This window comes from Triturus cristatus, chromosome 2_1 (assembly GCF_964204655.1).
Source record: "Triturus cristatus chromosome 2_1, aTriCri1.1, whole genome shotgun sequence".
Classification (NCBI taxonomy): Eukaryota; Metazoa; Chordata; class Amphibia; order Caudata; family Salamandridae; genus Triturus; species Triturus cristatus.
The window spans coordinates 38,843,816-38,868,101 of NC_140581.1; the positions used below are offsets into that span (position 1 = coordinate 38,843,816).

Genomic DNA, 24,286 nt, shown 5'->3' on the forward strand with positions numbered 1-24,286 from the left:
GTCATGCTAATCACAGGGGGACCCCAACGCATAGTGTTCCCTAGTGTATGTAGGTGTTTTCACTGTATTCTGAGTCTTTTAACATAGCACTGGCTCTAGGACAGGTTAGTCATACTCAGTTACCACCCGTATTCGTCTGAAAAAGTTGCGGGTACAGGATGATTTTGCAACAAGGCTTCTTTCTGCTCTTCTGTTTGTTCTTTCTGCACGTTATCCTTCTTCCTGCACTTTTCTTCGTCTTTGAGGACTTCTGTTGCTTCTTTCTGCATTTCTTTTTTTCTTTCTTCACATGTCCTATCTCTGTAGGCATAGTTAGAAATTAGCATTTAAAAAAACCTTTGAAATTCACTGAATAAACCATAGGTTTCAGGGGCATTATAGTTAGATGGACATTTCACTCGCACAAAACCATTGAAATTCCCCCGTTATAGTTCGTTCTGCTAACTATAACTCTCGCGCCCGCAATGCACTGCTGATGACGTCACATATTACATCACTCATGACATCACTGATGACATCTCAAATGACATCACTGATGACATCATCTTTGTGATAGAGTGGCAGACCTCCTCTCCCCCCAATATAACCTTTGATACACACATTCAAAAATAGAAACTAAAAATTTCAAAACAATGGACATACCAATACCAGTTACAACAACCTATTCAGTAATTCTAAGATCCACATACACATCCACTCATTCACCAACAGTCCTATACAGTCACTCATACATGTACTCACTCATCATATGTACTCATACACCTATACATCCTGTTACACAACGCCACTCATCCATAGAGTTACTCACACACATAGTCACTCATGCTAATAAAGAATCAAACATCCATTTACTTGCATATAGTTATACACACACCACCACACTTACTTCTACAGAAACGTACTCATACTTAGTCTTTTAAACAATCACTTCTAGAAACACATACTTATTCATACAGGAACTCTTCCAATCTCTCACTCTCACATATACTCGCTTATATACACCAATAGTCAAATATACTAGTTTAAAACATATGTAGTTACTCATAAAGACGCTATTGAGACAGTCATTCACTCACTAACACACCCATGCACACACTCATCCACCCATACAGTCCTGCACACATGGTGTCTTCAACACATACAAACAGTGAGTCACTCATTCATGCACCTATGCACTACGTAATACCCCCCACCGAACAATACAGACACTCATACTGATACTCAAAACTAATAACCTATATAGACACTCATGTGGCTACTCACCAACCCATGCAGCCACTTATACACAAAGTGAGAGACTGATACAGATATTTACATATTTAAACATTACTCACTAAGCCATGTATTCACTAAGATACACTTAATCAGTCAGTTATACAATCCATTTTTCAAAAACAAATCATCCATTTAGACACTTATATACCCATTTATTCTTCCATCGACCTTGAGATATACATATATAAAACATATTTAATTTTCAGAAAAACACACATTCACTGGATGATGTCATCAGTGATGCCATTTGAGAGGTCATCAGTGATGTCACTGACCATGTCATGAGTGATGTAATATGTGACGTCATCAGCAGTGCATTGCGGGCGCGTGAGTTATAGTTAGCTGAACTAACTATAACGACGGAATTTCAATGGTTTTGTACGAGTGGAAAGTCCAGCTAACTATAACCCCCCTGAAACCTATGGTTTATTCAGTGAATATATATATATGCATGTCCAGAAGAGAGGAGGGGGGTGGAAAGGCGCAAGAGAGGTGATGAAGGTGAGGAGGGTAAGAGATGAAGGGGTGGTAAGCAGGAAGGGGGTACAGGAGGGGGCTGGAAGAGGGTGGTGGAGATGGGGTGGGTGTGTGGAAAAGAGAGTGAGGGGGAGGAGCGTGTCAAGCAGGGGGTGCAGAGGAATAGCGGGACGTAGCAGTATGTGGGTGGTGCAGCTGTTGCAGCCTCCCAAGGAAACGCTGTGGGTCATCAGGTGTACCCCAGTTTCCTGATTTTTAATATCATAGCTGTCATATTGTGTAATGGGATTCACAATGGCCACAAACGTTCTATACCAGGTTCCCAATGTTCAGATATTGAGGTGTTTTTATGGTACAGTCTCACCGGTCATGTGGCTTCTGAAATATATTTAAAAAACTAACCTGTACAAACTATCAAGTGGTTACACATAAGGGAATTCTGGATCCCATCTTAAATAATAATAATAAGTATTCAGTCTCTCGCCCCAACCTCGAGTGCAGGCTGTGTCCGAGGTGATCCCCTTGAAGCCTGCGGCTCTTGAACCCCACGTGTCAACCGAGCTCCTGTGTGAGGCCTCGGACAGCAGGGCCTGCGAGGACCGAGCCCTCTCTCCCCAGGGCCCGTCCTGTGGGACACATCCGTCCCCCTGCGGCAGCGGCCCGTCAGAGCCCGCGGTTTCACAGCCCACTGGACTCCTCGGAGCCCGCCCTGTGACAGGCCTCGCACCGCCACCCTGCAGGGCACGTTAGAAGCCCCGCGCCTTCCTTTCTTCCTCGGCCCTGCCCTCGCGGAGCCTCTCAGACTCGGCCTGTGAACAGGCCTGCGCCCGCCCACGCTCATCCTCCTCCCCTGTGCAGGCGTCGGAGCGAGGCTCTGGAGGTACTGGTGTCCGCGGGAGCCTGGGGCCTTCTCCGGGGCGTGCGCGGTCATCCTACACGGCGGGACTGAAGTAGCAGCTGCCCCTGGAGCCTCTCTGGTTGTGTCCGGCCCCTGGGTGTGCGGGGCCCGCCAAATGACAGCAATCACCTAAGGTTCGGACGCGCGCCTCAGGCTCCCGCCCCCGCTGACGGAGTCCCCAGCCCGCCCTGTGCTAGGCCTGAAGCCGCAGCTGCCACCGAAGCCTTCACCGAGTGTGTGCGCGGCCCGCCCTCTGACAGGAATCACCTGGAGCCTCCGACCGCGTGTCTCAGGCTCCCGCCCCCGACGAGGGAGTCCCCAACTTCCTGGACTAGGCCTGAAGCAGCAGCTGCCACCGGAGCCTCACCCCACTGACTGTCTGCGGCCCGCCCTCCGACGGCAATCACCTGGAGCGCGCGCCTCAGGCTTCCGCCCCCACCGAGGGAACCCCAGCCCGCCCTAAGCTAGACGTGAATCCGCAGCTGCGCCCCCCCCCCCCCTTCCCCCTTCGTGACGGGAATCCTTTGGAGCGTCCCTGCGCCTGCCCGTCCCCCTGAGGGAACCCGCGGCCGCCGGTACCGGGCCCGCCCCCGCGCACTAACCATGGAGGGAGCTCCGGCCCAGGCCCCAGCCTCCCCCGCCGACAAGAAGTGGACCGTGCGGCAGACGCACACCCTGCTCGACCTCATCCGAGACCTGGGGCTGGCGGGCATGCTGAACCGGAGAGGCTTCCAGAACCGCGAGGTCTTCGAGCGGCTGCAGGCCGTGCTGCGGCGCTGCAACCTGCGCTTCAGGTATGGGGCTTGGGTTGGGGGGCCTGCAGGGTGAACCCCAGGGGGCGGGGGGCCTGCAGAGCAAGAGGTGGGGTGAGCAGGGATGGAGGTCTCCGATCCTGATCTGCAGTGGTAGGGGCCCGGAGGGTGCACTGTTGAGGGTTGAACCTCCTCTGATAGAGGCCTGTTTGGAGAGCAGAGATCCTGACCTGCAGTGGTAGGGGGGAGGGGTACAGGTCTTGAGGCTGAGGGGTAGAGGTTTTCTCATAGTAGAGGCCACTGGGGCTTGAGAGCAGAGATCCTGACCTGCAGTGGTAGGGGCCTGGAGGGTGCACTGTTGAGGGTTGAACCTCCTCTGATAGAAGCCTGTTTGGAGAGCAGAGATCCTGACCTGCAGTGGGAGGGGTGTAGGCCTTGAGGCTGAGGGGTAGATGTTCCCTACCCTATAGTAGAGGCCACTGGGGCTCGAGAGCAAAGATCTGCAGTGGTGGGGGGTGAGGGGTGCAGGCCTTGAGGCTGAGGGGTACAGGTTTTATACCCTATAGTAGAGGCCACTGGGGCTTGAGAGCAGAGATCCTGACCTGCAGTGGTAGGGGGAGGGGTGTTAGGGGTCCAGGCCTTGAGGCTGAGGGGTAGAGGTTTTATACCCTATCGTAGAGGCCACTGGGGCTTGAGAGCAGAGATCCTGACCTGCAGTGGTAGGGGGAGGGGTGTGAGGGGTGCAGGCCTTGAGGCTGAGGGGTAGAGGTTTTATACCCTATAGTAGAGGCCCCTGGGGCTTGAGAGCAGAGATCCTGACCGGCAGTGTCAGTAGTAGGGGGAGGGGTGTGAGGGGTACAGGCCTTGAGGCTGAGGGGTAGAGGTTTTATACCCTATAGTAGAGGCCACTGGGGCTTGAGAGCAGAGATCCTGACCTGCAGTGGTAGGGGCCTGGAGGGTGCGGGGCTGAGAGCCGTACCTTCTGTTGAGGACTAAGCTCCTGTTACTCAGCACACTTACAATGACTTTAAAATATAGGGAAGCCCCTCAGTCACTGTGAGGTGCTTAGAATACGTGAGGGAGTCATACATCCATAAATTAGGTGGTGCTTGGGGGTTGAGAACACTGAAACATTGACATTACGGAGGATCCTTATAATTAATTAGTTAAACGTTAAAATGTGTGCAGTGGAGGAGTAGGGTGTCTGTCGGGCCTCAATTTTACAATTGGTGTCCATTATCTTTCAGTTGTACCCTCAAGGGGCCTGTATAGGATTCAATAATTGCACCCAATAAAATCTGACACCGAGGTCTTCATAACTAACGGCACAGTAACTGGTGTGATTTTTATCGGACTTGATCCAAATTTAGCAGGTGTGATAATCCCAGTCCAGTTAAAAAATTTTAAGGAATAAAATGCACATTTTCATGTTTATCGCCCCAAAATCTGCATGTTCTTGTTGATGCTAAACTTTTTTCCCTCTTGATGTGCATCTATCTCAAAACATCGAGTTGCGATATGTGCAGTAGTTACTGCACATGTTCCAATGAACTGGACTGCTGGTAATGGGATTCTGATGAGTTTAGTATTTATTAAGTGTGATAGTTATCACCTATCCAGAATTTTTTGGGGCCTTTTTCCCACTGGTAAATTGCAACACTTTTGACCTGCCAAAATGTATTTGTTGTTCTATAGGAATATTTAAATTGTATAAGCATTAGTTTGGCATAGATGGTTGAGCATTATGAGGCCATCTTGACTTCGGACCATTCCTTCTCATTTTAGACAACTGTGTCCTTTTTCCATTTGGACCTCAGGGGACTTAGCAGATCTGGGATGTTAATCACCAGTTTTTTCTGTATACATGATGATCCTTATTTTTTCACTGGTTTCATCATGATTTTGTGGCCAATGGGGTTAACTAAGAGACTGCCAAGAGTAGATTTTTGTGTTTTAAGAAAGGTATGGTGAAGCTGCAAGTATAGGAAGAATTGTGACCTGCGTAAGGTAAAATCTACAGTCAGTGTTTTGTGCACAACCACACATCCTGATATGTAAGATTCCTATTGGGTTCCATGACCTAAATCCCTCGGGGCCTTACCCATGTGAGTTCAATGTGCCCTCCTAGAGGGGCGTCTCACCTGTAATAGTCCTGAAACATTTCATGTACCTCAACCCGTTATCAGCAGACAGAGTTGGGGGAGAGTTAGTTTGGGCAGCTCCCTGGGGATACAAGAACTGTATAAGAGAGCCTCTTTTTTTATTTTATTCTGGGGGGAGATAGATTTTCAATCGGCATGCTGCATCGTGCTGATCACCAAAGATCCAGTCGTTGACCCTGAGCTGGGAAGCCCATTAATAAAAGCTGATCTCAAGTATGCCCAACCCCAACTTTATATGGCGCTTGTATGCATTTGGGAAGAAAAATCCGTGGCTGGGTTTTGCACTGTCATAGCATTCTCCCAATGAGGGAGTTTGTCCGTGACTAGGATGGCAGGGAGGGTCTATGGATAGTTCTAGAATGTGTAAAGGAAACGTGGGATAGCTATCGTGTACCATGGCATCTTGGAACGGTGAATGACCCTGTTAACCCTTACTTGGTCCAAGGGTCTTTGTACAAGTTCTGGATATATGAGGAACTATGGAACAAGGCTAATCTTTTGTAGAATTTGGAACATGAAAGGCCATTGTACTGAGTTCAACCCCTTCTCAGAGTTGATAATAATTAAAGAAGAGGCCTCCAAGAACTTGCTTGCTCTGCATGTAAACAGCAAATACTGACAGGAGCAGCAATCCGACATGTAGCTGTTCTGATCCCTCTGAACAAGCATTGACACCCCCCTAACCAAAGTGTTGGGCAAAAGTTTTTGTTAGGATTTTGGATTCAATATTAGTGAAATTGTCCCTTAAGAGTAACACTCACTTGGATGCTTGTGGGTTTGTCAAAGATCGCTATCCCGGTACCTTGAAGTAATGCACCAGGTCCCCTGTTTCTCCCTGCCTCCTTTAAGCATCAATACATTTGGGGAGATCAGTGAGGAGTATCCTTAAAAATAAAATCAATCGGAAACCCATTGGGGCAAGGAGTTTTATCTGTCTGCATGGAATAACTTCGTTGATCTCCTTAGCTGAAATTAAGCATTCAGTTCATCTCTCTCTATCCATTCTAATGCATGTGTGTTCAGGTCTGCAGGTATCTAGGTTCTAGTTCTACTCTGAAGGGATATGTAGTGCAGTGTTGGCTGTAGTGGGACGCAAAGGATTCTGCTGGACTCTGGAACCAATTTCCCATCACTTCTATGGATGTGATGCATTATGGCTATTTTGACTTTCAAGTCACCAGTCAAAACAGCAGTTTACTAGCCTTGCCTCCTCATAGATCCTGTATTGGGAAGCAACCCAAGAAAGCCTGGCTGTGTTCAAATGTAATTTAACGCAGCACAAATATGGCTGCAGCTAGCCTTCTGAAAATTTAATTGTCCCGTAAATTGGATGCCTGTTGCTCTAGGGCTAAAACTTCCACCTTCCATGCCTTGAACTGGCAACTGCTCCCTGCCTTTATCCACTGTGATTAGAGACGTGATCAGACCACGCGTGACCGCCTCCCAGATTATTGCAGATTACTTTACCGAGCCAGTATTAACTTCGACCTACAAGACAATCTTGTCAGCAAGCATATCTGCAAACTGTAGTCAGTCAGCCCCCAGCCATTAAAGGGCCATCCACCTCGCAGCCTTTCGGGGACTCCCCAGAGGCGCGGTTCCTTTAGGAAGTGATCCGAAAAACCTCGAGAGAGAACCATCACCTGTTGAACTCTAGCCATGTCTGTGGCCAGCGTAAGAATGAGGAGTGGGAGAAAAAGGTGTTTTGCCGCTCTTTTTCATGCCACTTTTTCCAAACATCACATAGTCGCAGTGGCCCCACTCAGATGCAAGGCAGATTGACCTGTTTGTCATTCGCGTACTTCATACATCAAGATTGAGGGCAGTCACTCTTTTAAAGACTCCACTGAGGATCATCCTGCCTGCTAGAACTTGTGCAAGAAGTTTGGTAAGGGACACCAGGTAGCCTCCATCAGTACGGGCTGGGGGTGAAATATGTGCTTGAAATATTGCAGTTATTCAGTTTCTCTCTCTGAGGAGGACTCGCCCGGTGCAGGCCGAAGCCCATTTCTCTCTGGTAGGAGACCCTTGCCAGTGCAGTGCAGGCTTTCTCTCCTCCATCCAGTTCAGATTTCCTTGGCATTCTCAAAGAACATTATCCCGTTGTGGATAGTTTTAAGCTAAGTACAAGAGCATGTATTTAATCTGCATTACTCTGACCTTAGTTTTAACCTCGGTAAAAGGATTATTGTTGCACCAAAGCTGTATAGTCCAGGAAAACCAAAACTCTAGATAGTTAAACAGCCTTAGCATGATGGAGAAAAGGGCGCACCCAGCAACAGTGATTTTTGTGAGGCCTGGTGTACTCTTTCTATCATGAAGTAAGCAGAGTGTCCATTTTTTTGGACTCTGGATTTAAAACCAGTTGAAAAGGATTTCTTCTGAGTGTACACCCTTGATGTCTTCCGGAACTCCCACGAAACACCAACTATTGCACCTAGATCTGCCTCTGGCATCGTCTGCTTGCTGTTCTTCTCCAGGCGCCATCTGATTTGAGGGAACGCAGATCATCTGCTGAAGAAATCTGGGGCTCCAACTTGGCCTTGCAGTCTGCCTCATTGCGCAGGTCTTGAAGAAGAGACACCTTCACGCCAACACAGTCTATCTGTCACTCAAGGGGATAACACTCCCTGATTTGTAAGTAGAAAGATGGATGATTATTCAAACATGTTATATATCTTTCACAAAAATAGCTCTTTACCATCCTAACTTGGATGGCAAGGTGAACGATTTAACAGGCATTAAGGAGTCACTTACTTCAGCTTGCCATAAAGTGAGATTTATGTTACAGGAAGGCTCTACAAGCTTCCCTTCTCTCATGTAGAACAGCCACTTATTCGGTTTGAGCTAAACTCCTTTCTGAGAAGCCAAAAACCTGGGTCATGATTGACCCCATGGTGGCTAAGTAAAAAGTGGGCTAAGTAAAAAGTGTGACCTATCGAATAATGTGATTGTCACAAAGTTGGAGTACACAGATGGCAACAGGGATGAGGCAACTTTCAAATGTTTTAGGGAAGGTCGGTGGGTTAGAGTTGTTACCCGCGTAATCATGAAAAGGTAGTGCTGTCTGATCCTCTTGCAGCTATTGAGATACTGAATTCCCTTAATATGTCAAACTTTAGCAAGAAAAGTCCCAAAATGCGAAGTGTTAACATCAAGATTTTTCCTTTTTGAATTTCAATCATTTTAAGAATGTAAGTAATTGTGATGTATGAGTCTAGGGTTGATACACACCCAGGGTAACAACTGAAACCCAGACATTTTTGAAAACCAGAAACCGAGAGGAGTTCCACCACTTTCTCACTCTAAATACCTTGCCAAAATTACACCTATGTTTAAAATCACCCATATTCTTCTCGCTGTCTGTAGGGGGGATGGCTGCAGTATTGAAGCTGAGGGCCAGCTCGCACTCGCAGAATCCCATCAACCATGGCCCTTTCTGAAGGACCCTGGGGTCTCTAGGATGATGCGTCTTGCGTGGAATGTTGGGTAGTAACTCTTCTTTCAGCACTTCCGTCGTGGGGAGGGTGAGCAAGAGTTGTGCCTGGAGCACAGATTAAATTTACATAGAAAGTAGCTAGAACTACAAGCAAGGGCTGCTTTCACTTTCTCATTCAATGGCTGCACGCATGGTGTGCTGATCACAAACATTAAATAGCCTCGGCTTGCAGGGGAAGCTTTTTCTTTACTGCCGGTGTTGAGGGCTCTCTAGTGCCAACACCTGAGCCATTCCAAGCCTCGGGTGCTTCTACAGGTGCCCGATTGGTTATGCTGTTGAGGAGGAGGTATCGTCGATACACCCAAGCAGTTGAGTCTGAGAATATGAAAACAAGTTGAGGAGACATTGATCTGGATTTTCCTAGAAAGATATTCATCCAGCATACTCCTTGGATGTTCACTTTATTTACAGGTGAGGTTTCTGTACCAAGGTTTGAAGGCCAAAGGAAGTCGTGCCACTGCTTGATATTGCTTTCAACCAGAAGAATCTTATTCTTGTTGAACTTGAGGAAGTTTGGTGACATCACTTCTAACAGATTAGCTTGGCCGTGGAATATGGTTCCTGCTGATTGAGTCAAATAGTTAACTGAGTGGCATCCACATAGATAATTGCTAGGGAGCCAAAAGATCTAATCAGGTGGGTCAAAGGGCACATGCAATGTCAACATCCGGGAGCCAGCCTACTGGACTCTACAAGCCACGGTAAGAGATGATCGAATCAGCGGTAGCATCACTGACTGATAGACAATGTGGCTGCCCATAAATGGGTTCCATTTTCTTTTTGCAGAAGGGAGAACAGAGTAGGAGTTTTGCCTGGCAATTTTAGGCTTTTATGGTGTGCTGGGATGGACAACTCCGCTCTGAGGCAAGGGGGAAGAAGCCTAATCTCTTCACCAGAAAGCACAGCTCAATCTTGGATTGAGATTCCTCCTCCATGATCACCCTCATTTGTTTTTTTGTGTTGACTGAGGCTGCTGATTTTTCAACTGTACACTGAGACTCTGCTAACCAGTCCGAGGTGCGTGAGCTCTGACCATTAAATCATGTCACAATTGGGTTTACTCCTAATTGGCATAATTAAATTACTTGTAATTCCCTAGTATGATTAAAAAGTGTATCCAGGGCCTGTAATTTTTTTATTTATTTTTTATTTATGCTTTTATTGAGACAGCAGTAAATTACAGAAGAAGGACCTGTAATTTAAATGTTACCAGTGGACTGCAGCACATATTGTGCCACCCCTAAAGTGAAAATGCAAAACATAATTGCAGGCCAGCTACAAATAACTTGGATGTGCAGTTTTAAAACGCAAATGTCACCTGTCAACTCCTTTTAAGAGGCCTAATCCCCGCTTATAAATATTAATGTCACCATAAGTAGGACTTAAATGCCCAAAAGGCAGGCTGCATGAAGTTTAAAAGAAGGGTATGTAAAAGTTTAATGTTTAATGTCGTTACAGTGACCATGCCCTAAAAGCTGTTTTCACTGTAGCAGGGTTAGCTGTTTCATATGAAATCACTGGGATACTTAACTAAAGTTAGTAAGTTATCTTCGTCTCGGTACTAGATAAAAAGTAAATTCTTGGACTTTTCAAAATATTTGTTACACAAATCGAAATGATTGGTAAAGTTGGGTTTGTAAAAGATATTTCACTAATGCACCTTTAAAAAATTGCCTTTAGTCTGCCTAAAGCTTCTAGAAGCCCATTTGTCTGAGCTTCCAACTGTCATCCATGGGCTGAATACTTCCTTGATTAGGTGTTATTTGGCTCTCATAGGTGATTTAAAGGGCTTGGGGAGGGTTCTATTCTTCTGACAGGATGATTTTCTGGGTAGTGCCGAGGAAATTAATTATTTTCAAAGGGGCCCTGCCCTGTCACAGGCAGGTGTAGCTCACACCTGGACCTGCCCCCTTCATTGTCATTCTAGCCATCCAGACACCAATCTCCATGAGAGAGGAGCTGCCTCCAAAACCGATTTTCTGTTAACAAAGAGTAAGGTTTGACCATTTTCCTAGCCGTACCTCTATGGTTTGCTCAGGAGCTCTGCACGGGAAAGGTTCTGCCATCTTGGATTCAGGTAGAGAAGGGCACTGTGGGATTGTTTGAATTGGGGAATACAAGTACTCATGCAAACATGGATAGGGTTAGCCCTGAGAAAGTTTTCCCTATTGGTCAGGGAGGGGCTAGTAATCACACCCACCCATAGTCTAGTACCAGGCATAAATGTGGCACCCATGAGCATCCTTTTCCGAACACTAGTGAACCTATGGAAGACAGAAGGAGTGCACCTGCTGTTGCGACCTGTGAAGAAAACCTTAATGACTGTACACAGGACAAAGTAGTGGAATCCAAGGGTCAGTAGGATGACCTTCTCTTAAGCTGCAGGGATACCAAAGCCGCAAGAAGCCTACTTTCCTGATGGAGCCCACCTGACCAGTTTCCACTCGACTTGGTGGTGGCTTCTTTAGAGCGAGTCCTGACCCCCAAGTGCTGTTCCTCGGGTCACGGAACCCTTGGCTGGTCAGAGTGTAATCTTGCCTAACCCTAAATCCTGAAACTTGCTTGGAGTACTGACAAGGACTAACCTGCCAAGCTGACCTGTGGAGGGTGCGTGCATCCCTGGTAGATCTGACTTCGCCAGAGCTCCTTCTACTTTCTTCTCCATAGCAGCAAATTTGATTAAGTGTTTAGATCCCAACTGGTGTCGAACAACGTCAATCCCTCTCCGGCTACAGCATGCCGCCTTGCCTTGCTGAAGGAATCAAACTTCCTGAAAAGGGTAAGTCCGAAAGTAGAAATTTTCACTGACACTGCGCAGAGCAAGATCTGATTGGCATTGACTGCTTCCTGGGTAAGACTTATCCACCATTCACTGCTAAATCATACCTCGTCCTTTGTCACCCTGTATTTGAATCCATCCTTCTGCCTTGCCATTCTGAGGACTCTACCTTCTCAGAACTTTCCTAAGTCAGAAGGACTCTTTGACTGGAACCAACCTGGTCCTTGTATCTGACCCATGCTCCATCATGGTTGGCCTTGAAGCTTGCTTTTGCCCTGGTCTAGTGCGACCAGTTGCCATTGGTTGATGCTATTTATATTTAAAACTTTAAAAATTCATATCTCCAGTCCCTTCCCCCCCCCCCCCCCCCATTAAAATATTCTCTTTTTTTAGAAGGTAGAGTGGATTTTTTATTATGTTGCATGTCCGACATTTTTTGTTAATAGTTTTGACACTTCTGAATCATTTACACCAGCAGATCTTAACCTATCTGGGGAACTGCAATGCCTACTCTGGGGATCTGCGACCGGTTAGAAAATAAAAAATATTAACGATAAATAAAGTGTATATATATAAAGAAGAAAAATGGAAAATGTGAAGGAATTTGAAATTGGAGTGTAAAAATTAAGTTGGTATCCTCAGATTGTTTCATGTCAGCAGTGCAAATGCATCGCAGAGAATATAGTATGGAATGTGGGTGGCCTCAGATGAAATGAAAAAAGCCCAAATCTTCCCATTCACATTTTTCATTGTTTTGCATTTGTTTATAAATTAAATAATTGATCATTGTTTATTTGTTTGAATGTTTGTTTCTGTATTTTTGTGTATTATTTTGAGGTTCAAATCATCATAACTGCTTAAGCCTGGGTCTCTGGTTTCTAATGAGGGTTCAGTGAGGGTCCCTGGGTTCCTATAAAGATTCATGGGGGGTCCCTGGATTCTAATAATGATTAATTGGAAAAATCCTGACACCAGGAGTGATAAAATGGGGATCCACAGAAGTCAAAAGGTTGAGTCACCTACACATTACTTAAGTTAAGCCTGTCTACGCTGCTTGGATTTAATTAACTGAAACCTTTACTGGACCCAGCAAGCATATTTACTCGGGATGGACTACCATCAACCCCAACTAACAATCCACTTTCTCACACTACTTTTTTTTAATAAATCTTTTTATTGAACAAATAAAAAGGCAGTGGCGTACAAACTAACATTTCCTTCCGCGAGGTACATTGTCTGTCACAGGTTATAGTAATTGTTTTACATTTAAGTATAAACTATTGTGCTGTCTCATTTCTGGGATTACAAAGCATAACTTGTTCATCTAGAGAGGGGGCATGTGGGGGCTCACATATATTCCCCAATACACATTCCATTTAGTCCAGAGTTGTATCCATTTTCGAGGACATCCACGGGCCACATATACCGTTTTCTCCCTTGCCATACACCAGTCCATGTCTTTTTTCCAGGTTAATCTTTGGAGGCGTTGTCGCTCCCCAGTGCATAGCTATATTCCTCTTAGCAACCATCTGCCCCAGCGTCATCCAGAGCCTACCCTTTGTATTTAGGTCCGTGGGCTCCCATATATTTAGAATACACCTTCTCAGCTCAGGTCGTAGCTGGACTCCCCATATCACACCCATGCACTCGTGTACTTTTTTCCAATAAGTTTGGTCTAACGGGCACTCCCAGAGCGTGTGCAGAAAGGTTCCCTCCTGGCCACATTTTCTCCTGCACATACCATCTATACTCCTACCCATATGTGCTAATTGTCGTTCTGAAAAATAAACTCGGTGAAAAATTTTCAATTGCACTAGCCGTAACCGTGCCGAGAGGGCCACCTCCTTAGGGGAGGACAAGGCCTCCTGCCATTCCTCATCGTCTATTTCAAGTCCGTCTCTTCCCCATTTCTCCCTCAACGTTAGCAGGGGGTCCGGGGTGTGGTGTATTAACTTTTTATATGTGAGGGATATACTCCTTTCGGGTAGGTGTCCGTCTAAGAGTCTGTCCTCGAGAGGGGAAGACTCTGGCAATGTTGACCCGTGTGGAATGTTAGCATGCAGGGAGTGTCTGACTTGTGCGTACCTGAAGTGTTCCGAGTCTGCCATTTCGTATGTCTGCTGTAGCGACGCAAAAGACACCATTCCATTTTTCCCCCATAGGTCCCCTATACGGGAGATCCCAATGAGATCCCATTTGTCGAACCCTTATGTCCTCCCCAGCGTGCCCAGTCGCTCCGAGTCCCAGAGTGGCATTGCCAGTGTAAGTCTGTTTGCCCACCCCAGGCTACGGTTGACCACGTGCCAGAGATGTACTGTGTGTCTTGTAGGTCCTGTGAGGGGGTATCGATTCGGTTTAGAGTACAATGCCCCGGCAAAATCTCCCCCCGGGAGAAGCCACTTGTCCATACTGTAAGCTGGGTCGCCCCCGTCGCTATACCTACACTGGTTTATGGCTGAAAGGTGCGCTGCCCAGTAGTACTTTCTGATGTCGGGGAGGGCAATACCTCCGTCATACCATCCCAAGGTTAGCTTTTGAAGGGCTATTCGGGGTTTCCCATCCCACAGCAGGTCCCGTTGTGCTGTTTCGATGGCCGCAAAGTACTTGTCTGGGACTGGGTCAGGGTAGTTCTGGAGAGCATAGAGAAACCTGGGCAAGGCCATCATTTTAAAGAGCGCGGCTCTTCCCAATAAGGACATAGGAAGTGTTTTCCATGTGTCAGTGTCGCGCCGGAGTCTCTGCAAGGGTGGAACGAGGTTCCGCTCGTACCTGGCCTTGGTGTCAGTGGTGATAAATACCCCCAAGTATTTAAATCCTTCCTTGGCCACCTGGATAGGACAGTTGGCTGGCAGGTTCGGGGGGTCCCCGTGTATGACATATATTAATGACTTACTCCAGTTGATTTTGTACCCGGAGTTCCTCCCGAAACTAGTGAAGATATCCAACACCACTCTTAAGATCTTCCGGGGGGAAGCAAGATAGAGGAGGATGTCGTCTGCGTATAATAGGGAGATCCGGTCCTCCCACCCCTCAGCCCATTTCAGTCCCCGGATCGACGCTTCACCCCGTATCCAGGCCGCCAGCAACGGTGAGAGCGGACATCCCTGCCTTGTTCCCCTTCCAAGTGTGAACGTTTCCGATATTTTATTATTGATCACCACTTGCGCCAGGGGCTCAGCATAGAGGAGCTGTACCCATCCGACAAAATTAGGCCGAAACCCATCTTTTTGAGTACTGCCGTGAGGTATGCCCATTCCAATGTGTCGAATGCCATGGTGGCGTCCAATGAGACCACCAACGCATCTTCTTGTATTGTGGGGCTGTGCCCTAGTACACCATGCAGACGTCTCAAGTTGAGGGCAGTGTTGCGGTGTGGCATGAAGCCCGATTGGTCTGGGTGTACCAGCTTGGCTATTATAGGGCGGAGTCTGTTGCCAGTAGCTTTGCAAGTATTTTGGGTTCTGCATTGAGCAGGGAGATCGGTCTGTAGGAGGCACAGCTGTCTTTAGGCTTCCCTTCTTTAGGTATGGCCACTAGCGTGGCCATGCGTTGGTCTCTCACCAATAGCCCTCGTCTTCTACTGTCTTCGTACATACTTTTAAGATAGGGTGCCATTTTGTCCGGTTTGAGCTTGTATAGCTCTATGTGTAGGCCGTTTGGGCCTGATGCCTTACCTGGGCGGAGGTCGCGAATTGCCCTAGCCACTTCGTCGCTCGTGAGCGCATTGTCTAATGTCTCCCTATCCAAGTCCGAGAGGATTGGCAGTTGTATATTTGCCAGTAGATCGGCGGAGTTTTCTTCTGGGAGTTCCGATCCCCTCCTGTACACCCCCTGGAAGTGCGTTGCGAATTCTCTGACAATGTCATGGGGCTCAGTGAGAACTGTCCCCGTACCAGTTTTTAGCTCTGGCACCACTCTTCGCACCCTCTCTTTTTTGTCTAACCAGGCTATCATTTTACCAGCTTTGTCTCCCTAGTCGTATATCCGCCCGTCCTTGTCCCTAGCAAGGGCCTTTGCAGCGTCAGTGGCTAGGGCCTTATATTCAGCTACTTTTATTTGCAATCGGTGGATAGCAGCGTGGTCTGCTCCCTCTCCTGCCTCCTCCTCAAGACGGGTAATGTCTTGTTCAATAGTGACCATTTGTTTCCCATTCTCTTTACGCATCCCCGCTATTGCTGAGAGGGCTTGTCCCCTTATTACCGTTTTAAATGCTTCCCACAGTGTAATTGAGGAGTCTACCGTACCCTCATTCTCTGCAAAATATTGGTCTATGTCCCGCGAGAGGGTGGCTTTGATTTCTTGGTTTTGGAGGTATCAGGGATTTATCGGTGTAACACATCCCACCCTCCTCTCCACAAACGTGAGGTGGACCCATAGTGGGGAATGGTCCGAGATGCCGCGAGCTAAGTGTTTAATTTCTTGGGTGTTAACGCCCTGGTGCAGGTGCATAAGGATGTAGTCAATTCTGGAGAGGGTATTGTGTGCCCCCGAGAGGAAAGTATATTCCCGTAGGGTGGGGTGTTGCTGTCTCCAGAGATCTGCGAGGCCGAACGCCTCAAGGAAGTTAGGGAGCCAATTATGGCTGGCACTAATATCCCTGGGTGGGAGCTGGTCGATCGCTCCTGAGACGACCGAGTTGAAGTCTCCCCCAATTATAAGTACCCCCTCCGGTAGGGAAAGCAGCAGAGTACCAAGGTTCCTGTAGGACTGTGTTTGAAGACCTGGGGGGATGTAGACTGCTAACAAGATCAGCGTTTGCCCTTCCCATTGCCCCGATACGGCTGTGAAGCGTCCCAGTGGATCTGCCCACGTATGCTGGATACTGAATGGGAAGGTGCGTTTGAGTATGATACCCACTCCTCTGGATCCTGACGTGAACCCGGTGTGAGCCACCATTGTGTATCCCCATCTATTTAGTGCTTTACAGGTATTACCGATCAGGTGCGTCTCCTGGAGTAGTGCTACGTCTGGGAGATATCGCTTGAGGTACTGCAGCACTATACTCCGCTTCACCCTGTCCCCCAACCCATTGACGTTCCAACTCAAAAGTTTCAGACTTTTATCCTAATGCATCTCGGGTGTGGCACTGGCTTTCCCTGTACAACCTGCGACCCTTGCGGTTCCATCGATTCGTTATACTATGTATTCTGCATGACCACTGAACAACCCTTCCGGTTCCCCCCCTCCCTAAACAACACTCCCCCCCCCCCCCCCCTCCCCTCCCCCTCCCTGCTACTCTGCCACGTAGGTCTAAAACTACCTACATTCCCAACTAGCAGAGTGCCTATTGCCCCTCAAACTGGTTAACTGTGCGGTGAGGAGGTGGGCCAGAACCAACTCTAGTCGCCTAGAGCCCCCCCTCCTATAGTTTCGATTATCCCCAGGTAGTAGAACTCCCCAGGGGAAGGGACCCCCCTATCACACATCATTGGTATCTCATCACATTCTCTGGGGGCCTCCGCCCCATCCTCAGCGGAGCAGAGAAAAAACCCGCCCGCCTGGCGCCCTCCCCGCGCCGCCTGCGGCGTGCGCGGGAACAGAACGACCTCCCCCCCCCCCCCCCCCCCCAGGGAGACAGGGCCGCCCCACCCATCCACCCCCACTCCAAGTGATCAATAACAATGTGTACATTACGATTTGCAGGTATTGTCTATCTGAGTCCGGGTCAAGACCTCCGGTTCCGTCAGTCTCTCAGCGCTGCATGCGCCCCAGGGCTTCTCGACCTCCAGGAGCGGGCGCCACCTCTTTCTGCGTCTGGCCTCCCGCCCGTCGCCCCCGACCATCGAGTCTGGGGGCTCCTCCGACCGCCGCTCGCTCCGGAGGTCTTCTGATGTGGCATTTGCTCGTCTAGCCAGTCCTGCGCCTCTGTCGGCGTGGAAAAGAAGAGCGTCTTTCCGTCCACTTTTACTCTGAGTTTTGCTGGAAAGAACATCATGTATTTCAGTCCACGCTGCCGCAGGACTTCCTTCACCCCCTTCGAAGGAGCGTCGCTCCTGCTGGACCTTGAGTGTGAAGTCCGGGAAGAAACGGATAGTAGAGTTTTCGTAGTGCAGGTCTCCCCGGACCCGGGCCGCCTGTAAATGGCATTGCGGTCTCTATAGTTGAGGATCTTGGCGATAATGGTCCTAGGAGGTGCCCCCGGCTTGAGTCTGGGGATCGGCGCCCGGTGCGCCCTCTCAATAGTGAAAAGTGAGGAGAGCCGCTTTGGTTTGGGGTGGTTAAGGATGAGGTCCTCCAGGAAGAGGTCCACGCTCTGCCCCTCCAGGCCCTCAGGGACCCCCACCACTCTTATGTTGCTCCGACGGGCCCGTCCCTCCTGATCCTCGAGCCTTAGGGCCATTTGGCGGTGCTGGTGTGTAAGGTTATTGATGCGCTCCTCTAGTTCTTTTGTGGAGGTCTGGAGTTCCAGCAGGTTGGCTTCGTTTACTTTGACCTTTTCCGCCGTTTTGTTCATGTCTGCTCGCATCAAGTTCATTTCAATGGACATTTTATCCATCTTGGTTTCGAGGGTAGTCCCCAGACCCTTGATAGCCATTATGGAGTGTAGAGATGGTTCTCTCTCGCTAGGCTGATCTCCTTGTGCTTCGCCGTCCTGCGGCGTTGGTTTCGGTACTGTATATCTGTCCAGTTTGTTTGATTTGTACCGGTGCCGCATGCTTGGGCTTCATGGTGCTGCTGTACCCCTTGGGTCTCACCACGTCGGGTTAAGGACTGTGTGGGTCAACTGCGCGCCCTCCGGGGTTGTCTGGTTGCACTTACTCTGTGGAGCGTCCGGTCAGCAGGGCGGTCCGAGATATTCGAATGCGTACGTCGCCTCCGGACCAACGGGCGCCAACGAGGGCCTACCTCTGCTGGGCCCGCCGCTCCTCTGTCCCCCAAAGGGTTGTACACCGCCAGTGCACGCCAGTCTCCGCCTCCGCCCGCACTCACGGCGCCTCAGCAATCCGCTGCCGGCGTCTCGGACCCAAGCTAATGTGGGGGATGGGGCCTCCAATTCCATCAGCGTAGCTCTCCACTCGCCGCCCACCCCCCGGCAGTGCGGTCTGGGCCAGCGCGCCCGGGCTTGGCATCCGCACCTAGAGGCCAAAGGCCGCCAGCGGAGGCGGCAGGGGCTCTATTTGGGCTTCGTGTGCTTGCTGTCCGCCCCGATGTGAGAGCAGTCTGGGTGCAGGGTCCCCTGGTCCTCAGCCAACCCTGCCCCCCACTTGGTTCATTCAGTTTCTCACACTACTTAAAGCACTTGGATACCTTTTGCAAGTTAAAAGGCAGTAAATACAGAGATATGAGGTACCAGTTTTCCATGATTTTTGTGGCATAGTTCGTCATTTATAATGAATTATTGTAAAAGTGGTATATTCCATGCAAGTCACATCTTACTATATACCCCTCAGTCTCTGATTTTATAATAAAAAATGCTTTTGTATGGCGTGGTTTGAACTATAGAAATGGAAACCCTTGCGTACCTCAAATATTTAGACCATCTTTTGGGCATTTGAATAGTTGGGTTTCTAAAATGATTACTATCAAAGTATATAGGCTACAGTTGAGCCCAAAAGCTAAAGGGGTGATTTAGAATTTACAGGTGTTGGTGGAACACTTTCGATTACAGATCTTGTCCCTACACTTGCATTAACACTTCTGTGTTGGTTTTAATAGTGGTGTAAGCATTTTCTGCTTTCGAACTGCCATGCGTATTGTATACTAACGTGTGCGCTCCGCCTATTAGTCTGTTGAAGAGTTAGTCTTTTCTCCTCCCCACCAACGCTTGGAGATGCAGGACTACATAGTGTATCTTGACTGACCAATTGCTCTCTGTCTTTAGGAATGTAGGGGAAAGCTAGTGCACCTTCTAGGAACGCTATTTGTTACTCCCAAGAACCCTTATGCAGGGGGGTGGACTTGTTACCGTGGCAACAAGTGGTGAGCATCTATGATACCGGCTTCATTAGACACTAGAATATTAGAAAATAATGTCAATCTTCTTACATTCAGGGAACATTTCGAACACATCGAACAGATTTACAGAAACTGCAATCCTGGAACCCCCAGTTGATAAGAAAGAAGAGTATGTAAAACATCAGGACCAAGAAGAACTAAAGGAAAATAATGTTGCCTCCAGATATTAAAAAGACAGCACTATGCATCAACACACAACTATAGAACTGCCAGCAGACGAAACGCAATGGTACGGTGCCGAGACCGGTGCCCGATTTGCAGTGGCAAGATCAGACAGGCCTGCCTATGCAGCAGATGATGTAAACAGAATAATACTGAAAGGCTGAGGAAACGGGGCACCAGGTCTAAACGGCATCCCTCAAGCAGTCTTCAAACACACCCCATCCTTCCAAAGTAGGAGACTAGCGAATCTGTTTACAGAAGCAGAGACTTTAAATCAAATTCCATCAAGCCGGCAAGGCTCAATAATCTCCCCAATCTATAAAGGAGGGGACAGAACTTGTCCGGCAAATTATAGAAGAATCGATTTACTGGACGTAGAAGCAAAGTACTGTGCCTCCCTGATCTTGGAAGACCTGATTATCTGGACAAACACGCTCAATCTGATCCCCATCAACCAGACTGGCTTCAGAAAAGGAATTGGGACAATCACAAATATTTTAACACTTTCCTTAATTGCTGACAAGTATAAACGGAGTAAACAACAACTGAACCTTTGCTTCATAGACCTCAACGCTGTATTTGACAGTGTGGATCGTCCTCTCCTATGGGGAAAGCTGAAAGCATGGATAATTCCTGAGAGAATTTTCAGAGGAATACTGCTAATTTATTCCAACACATGGATGAGAGCAAAGCTGGGAGATGGCTCAAGGCTAACAAGAAAGGTGATCACCACCAAAGATCTAAAACAAGGATGCATGCTGACGCCGCACTTTTTAATCTTTTCATGACGGGCATGGCACACCAGCTTGACAAGATCAACTCCCATCCACCCCAACTGGGAACGCTATCTCTATCACATCTCTCCTATGCAGATGATGTTGCCCTGATGAGCCTAACCAAGATTGGTCTCCGCAGGTCACTCACAGGCATGTTGGACTACATAGCAACTAACAGGCTTGAAATTAATACATGGAAAAGCATGACCATGCTAACCCGTATGAAAAGGAACAAAGTGGGGAGTAGAGAGGTACCACTCAAAAGAGTAGTGGAGGTGGATACATCCTCCCAATCATAAGTTCATAAACACAGTGATCCACCCACAGATAGGTATGATATGTCAGAATCGCCCACATGAAATATGTATCCCACGGTGGTGGAGAATACACTCAGGTTGTTAAAATACCCCTCACACACCAAAAGGGCCCTTGGTGTCATGCTTCATCATAGGGGTCTTCCCGCCCCTCTACGGGACGGGGCGTGCTACTACCTATGTTTGCGTGGGAGCACTGATCTTAATGAGACGACTGTGTGATGAGAGGAAGGGTCAGGAGTGAATAGACAAGTGAATTTAAAAAATACCTGGCTCTGTGGTCTAGAAACTTTTAATTTACCGTTGAGCTGGTATTAATAAAAGGGTGAAGGGGAGGAGGTGTGGATGCCTCAATGAGCTGTGCCTCCTATATGTGTCGACATGTTTCGAAGCTCCCCAAGCTGCTTCTTCAGGACCTTAAGGACCCCTTCCTAAGAACTCACTGTGATGTGTACTTAAAAAAAGGTGTAACAGGAAGTGAATAACCTCCTAAGGTAAGTAAAGCCTAAATAGGTCTTGTATGGTCCATAAACTTGTTACAGAGAAATTTAATGACCTCATGAGCTTGTAGACCGAGTGGTAGGAGTGCCAAATTAGCTATACCCCAAAGGAACAATGTCCTGCCACGATAACCAGCCCGGTACAACCTGAGTGTATTCTCCACCACCGTGGGATACATATTTCATGGGGGCGTTTCTGACATGCTAATCCGTAATCATCCAGCGGCCAAGCAGAACATATAACTTGAGAACTTGAGGGTAACCTGCTAGAGGAAGTATCTAACTACAAATACCTGGGGTTTTATATGGCCAATAAGCAGAATCATAGAAGCAGAAAGCTTGTTTGCTACAGAGAACAAACGTACTGACGTTTGCCTTCAGGAGCCTAGTAAAAAATCTGATGTGGCCATTGTGAGAAGTTGGCCTGGCATATGCTGTCCACTAATTAAAGTGCGAACCTTGCACCAGTCCAAATGACCCTTATTGATGATTAGGTTAAAGACAACCTTTATAGAAGTTATCCTAGTGGTAGCTGTGGAGAGCAGCCTTTAGGCTAAGTGTCATTATAAAAAATATGTATTTGTTACTTAACACTCTCTACTAATCTCTTTATGAGATTAGAGCACAAAGCACACAACATTTAATCAACAGAACGTCAGTAAATAGCACAATACACAGCGGGCTCCAGGGGGAGGCCGAACCATATACAAAGAAAGTGGTATAACAACCTCGACTTTGATAGTCACAGTGCCTAGAGCACATAGAATCGCTGGGACCCCAAGGAACCACCCACGGAGTGACACAGGGAGCCTACAGAGGATGGGTGCAGTGTGGGAATACAGACGTGTGCTCCGTACAACGCTATGGGAATGTCGCGGTTGGAAATTTACTGTTTAAGAACAATTCGGAGAGGACTTCAAGCAAACCCTTTGGAACATAGAAGGTTCTAAGGCCAGCACCCTTGTGAGTACCGAGGTACCAGTGTTACCTATCCCAGAAGAGCCAGGTGGATAGGGGTCAAGTGGTGTCGGAAACCCTCGTCATTTTCAGTGGCGTGCTGCGAAGAAGTATTGCTGCCGGGAAGATGAAAAGTGTCCGGTGGAATCCAAGCCTGGATCCGAGGTGAGAAGAACCTGAAAGCAGAGGGGACAGAGTCTGGGTCACTTCAGAGTGACCAGGAGCACGATAGACGAATGCCCACCGATGTCCGGTGCTTCAGGTGTGAAGATAGGATGCTTGACTCTGCAGCCACGGGAACCAGGAGACCTCGACGACCAAAGTCCGGAGGTGACAGGGCTCAGGAATTCCTATCTCCCGATGCCCGAGACATCTAGATTCCTTACAAGGGCAAGAGGTTTTAATTTCTAACTTGTCCAAAGGACAAGTAGACAGTCTTACGGTAATCGGATACTCGGCTGCAGTCTGTTCAACCCTTTTGGTCTAAGCTAGTTAATAAGGAGCTCTGAGCAGTTTATTGGCAGTGAAAGGGTCAATGCAAAAGCTGGGGCCTGCACTTTAATTTCGGTAAGATTTTCTTTGCTTTATCGCTGAGGCTCTTGTGTGTGGCTTCCAGCCCCTCCTCTGGTCCTTTCAGTTTCTTTTAGCACGAGAGGAGCATGGAGCTTCTGCAGCTCCAGAACACACAAATCACTGGAATGTAAGTGGCTGCCTTAAGGGCCTCTTGGCTCCTGCTCTGACTTTAACCTTGTGACCCCCCTGCCTTTTATTCTGTGCTTCACCCTTCAGCCTCAAATTGGCCCCAAGACCCCATCTCACCCTTGACTCCGGGGGCCTATATTAAAGCCCATGCTTTCCCTTCTCATGCTGTCCCTGCACAACCCTCCATTGCATTTTGCTTTTCCTGTACACCTTATGTTTCACCCGGTACCTGTACTTGTTAACCCCACCCCCCTCCTGCCCCCTCTGACTGCCCTGACCCACCCCCCTTGACCTCCTATATCTTATCTCATCCAGAGCTTACATTAAAGCTCATTAGTTTCCCCATGGGCAATTCATGCAATCCTCAGGTACACGCCTCATTTATCTCCTTGCACTTGGCCTCTCATCTCACTTTGTGCATGCACCAGGGGCATCTGAACACACCACTGTAGCAGCTACAGCAGCTGTGGAGTTCTTAATGTGCATCTTCTTTCTGTATGTCCAGACAAAGGTTCATAATTGACATGAAAGGGTGGATGGATATATACATGGATGAATGAGTGAAAGGGTGGATGTAAGGATGGATGAGTGAAAGAATGTATGGATGAGTGCAAGGATGGATGGTTGAATGAAAAGGGTGAATTGATGAATGAGAGAAAGAGTGGATGAATGGCTGATGGAGTGAGTGGATGGATGGCTGGGTGGAAGGATGTATAAATTGATGGGTGGAAAGATGGATAGATTGATGGGTGGATAGTTCAGTGAAACGGTGGATGGAGGGATGAGTGAAAGGGTGGATGGATATGAATGAAAACGAGGATAGATGGGGTGAAAGTCAGAAGAGCAAAAGGATGGATGAGTGAAAGGGTGGATGGATATGATTGGTAAGGAGGATGGAGGGGTGAAGGATGGAAGAGCAAAAGGATGAGTGAAAGAGTGAATGGATATGAGTGAAAGGGTGGATGGAGGGGGTGAAAGTGGATGGATGAGCGAAAGGATGTATGGATGGATAAGTGGAAGGGAGGACGGACGGATGGATGAGCTTGAATGATAGATTTGTAGCTGGAAGGATAGGTT

General features: G+C 47.9%; 1 protein-coding gene across 2 annotated transcripts in view; it reads left to right on the top strand.

Moving 5' to 3' along the window:
- Nucleotides 1-2,268: 2,268 nt before the first annotated feature.
- LOC146863673 (uncharacterized) overlaps nt 2,269-24,286 on the top strand; it is a 293,885-nt gene continuing 271,867 nt past the window's right edge. For both annotated transcript variants that reach the window (XM_085640662.1, XM_085640663.1), the window contains exon 1: nt 2,269-3,444. In XM_085640662.1, coding sequence (XP_085496788.1) covers nt 3,254-3,444 — 191 coding nt within the window. In that variant the 5' untranslated portion in view covers nt 2,269-3,253. The remainder of the gene's footprint in view (nt 3,445-24,286) is intronic.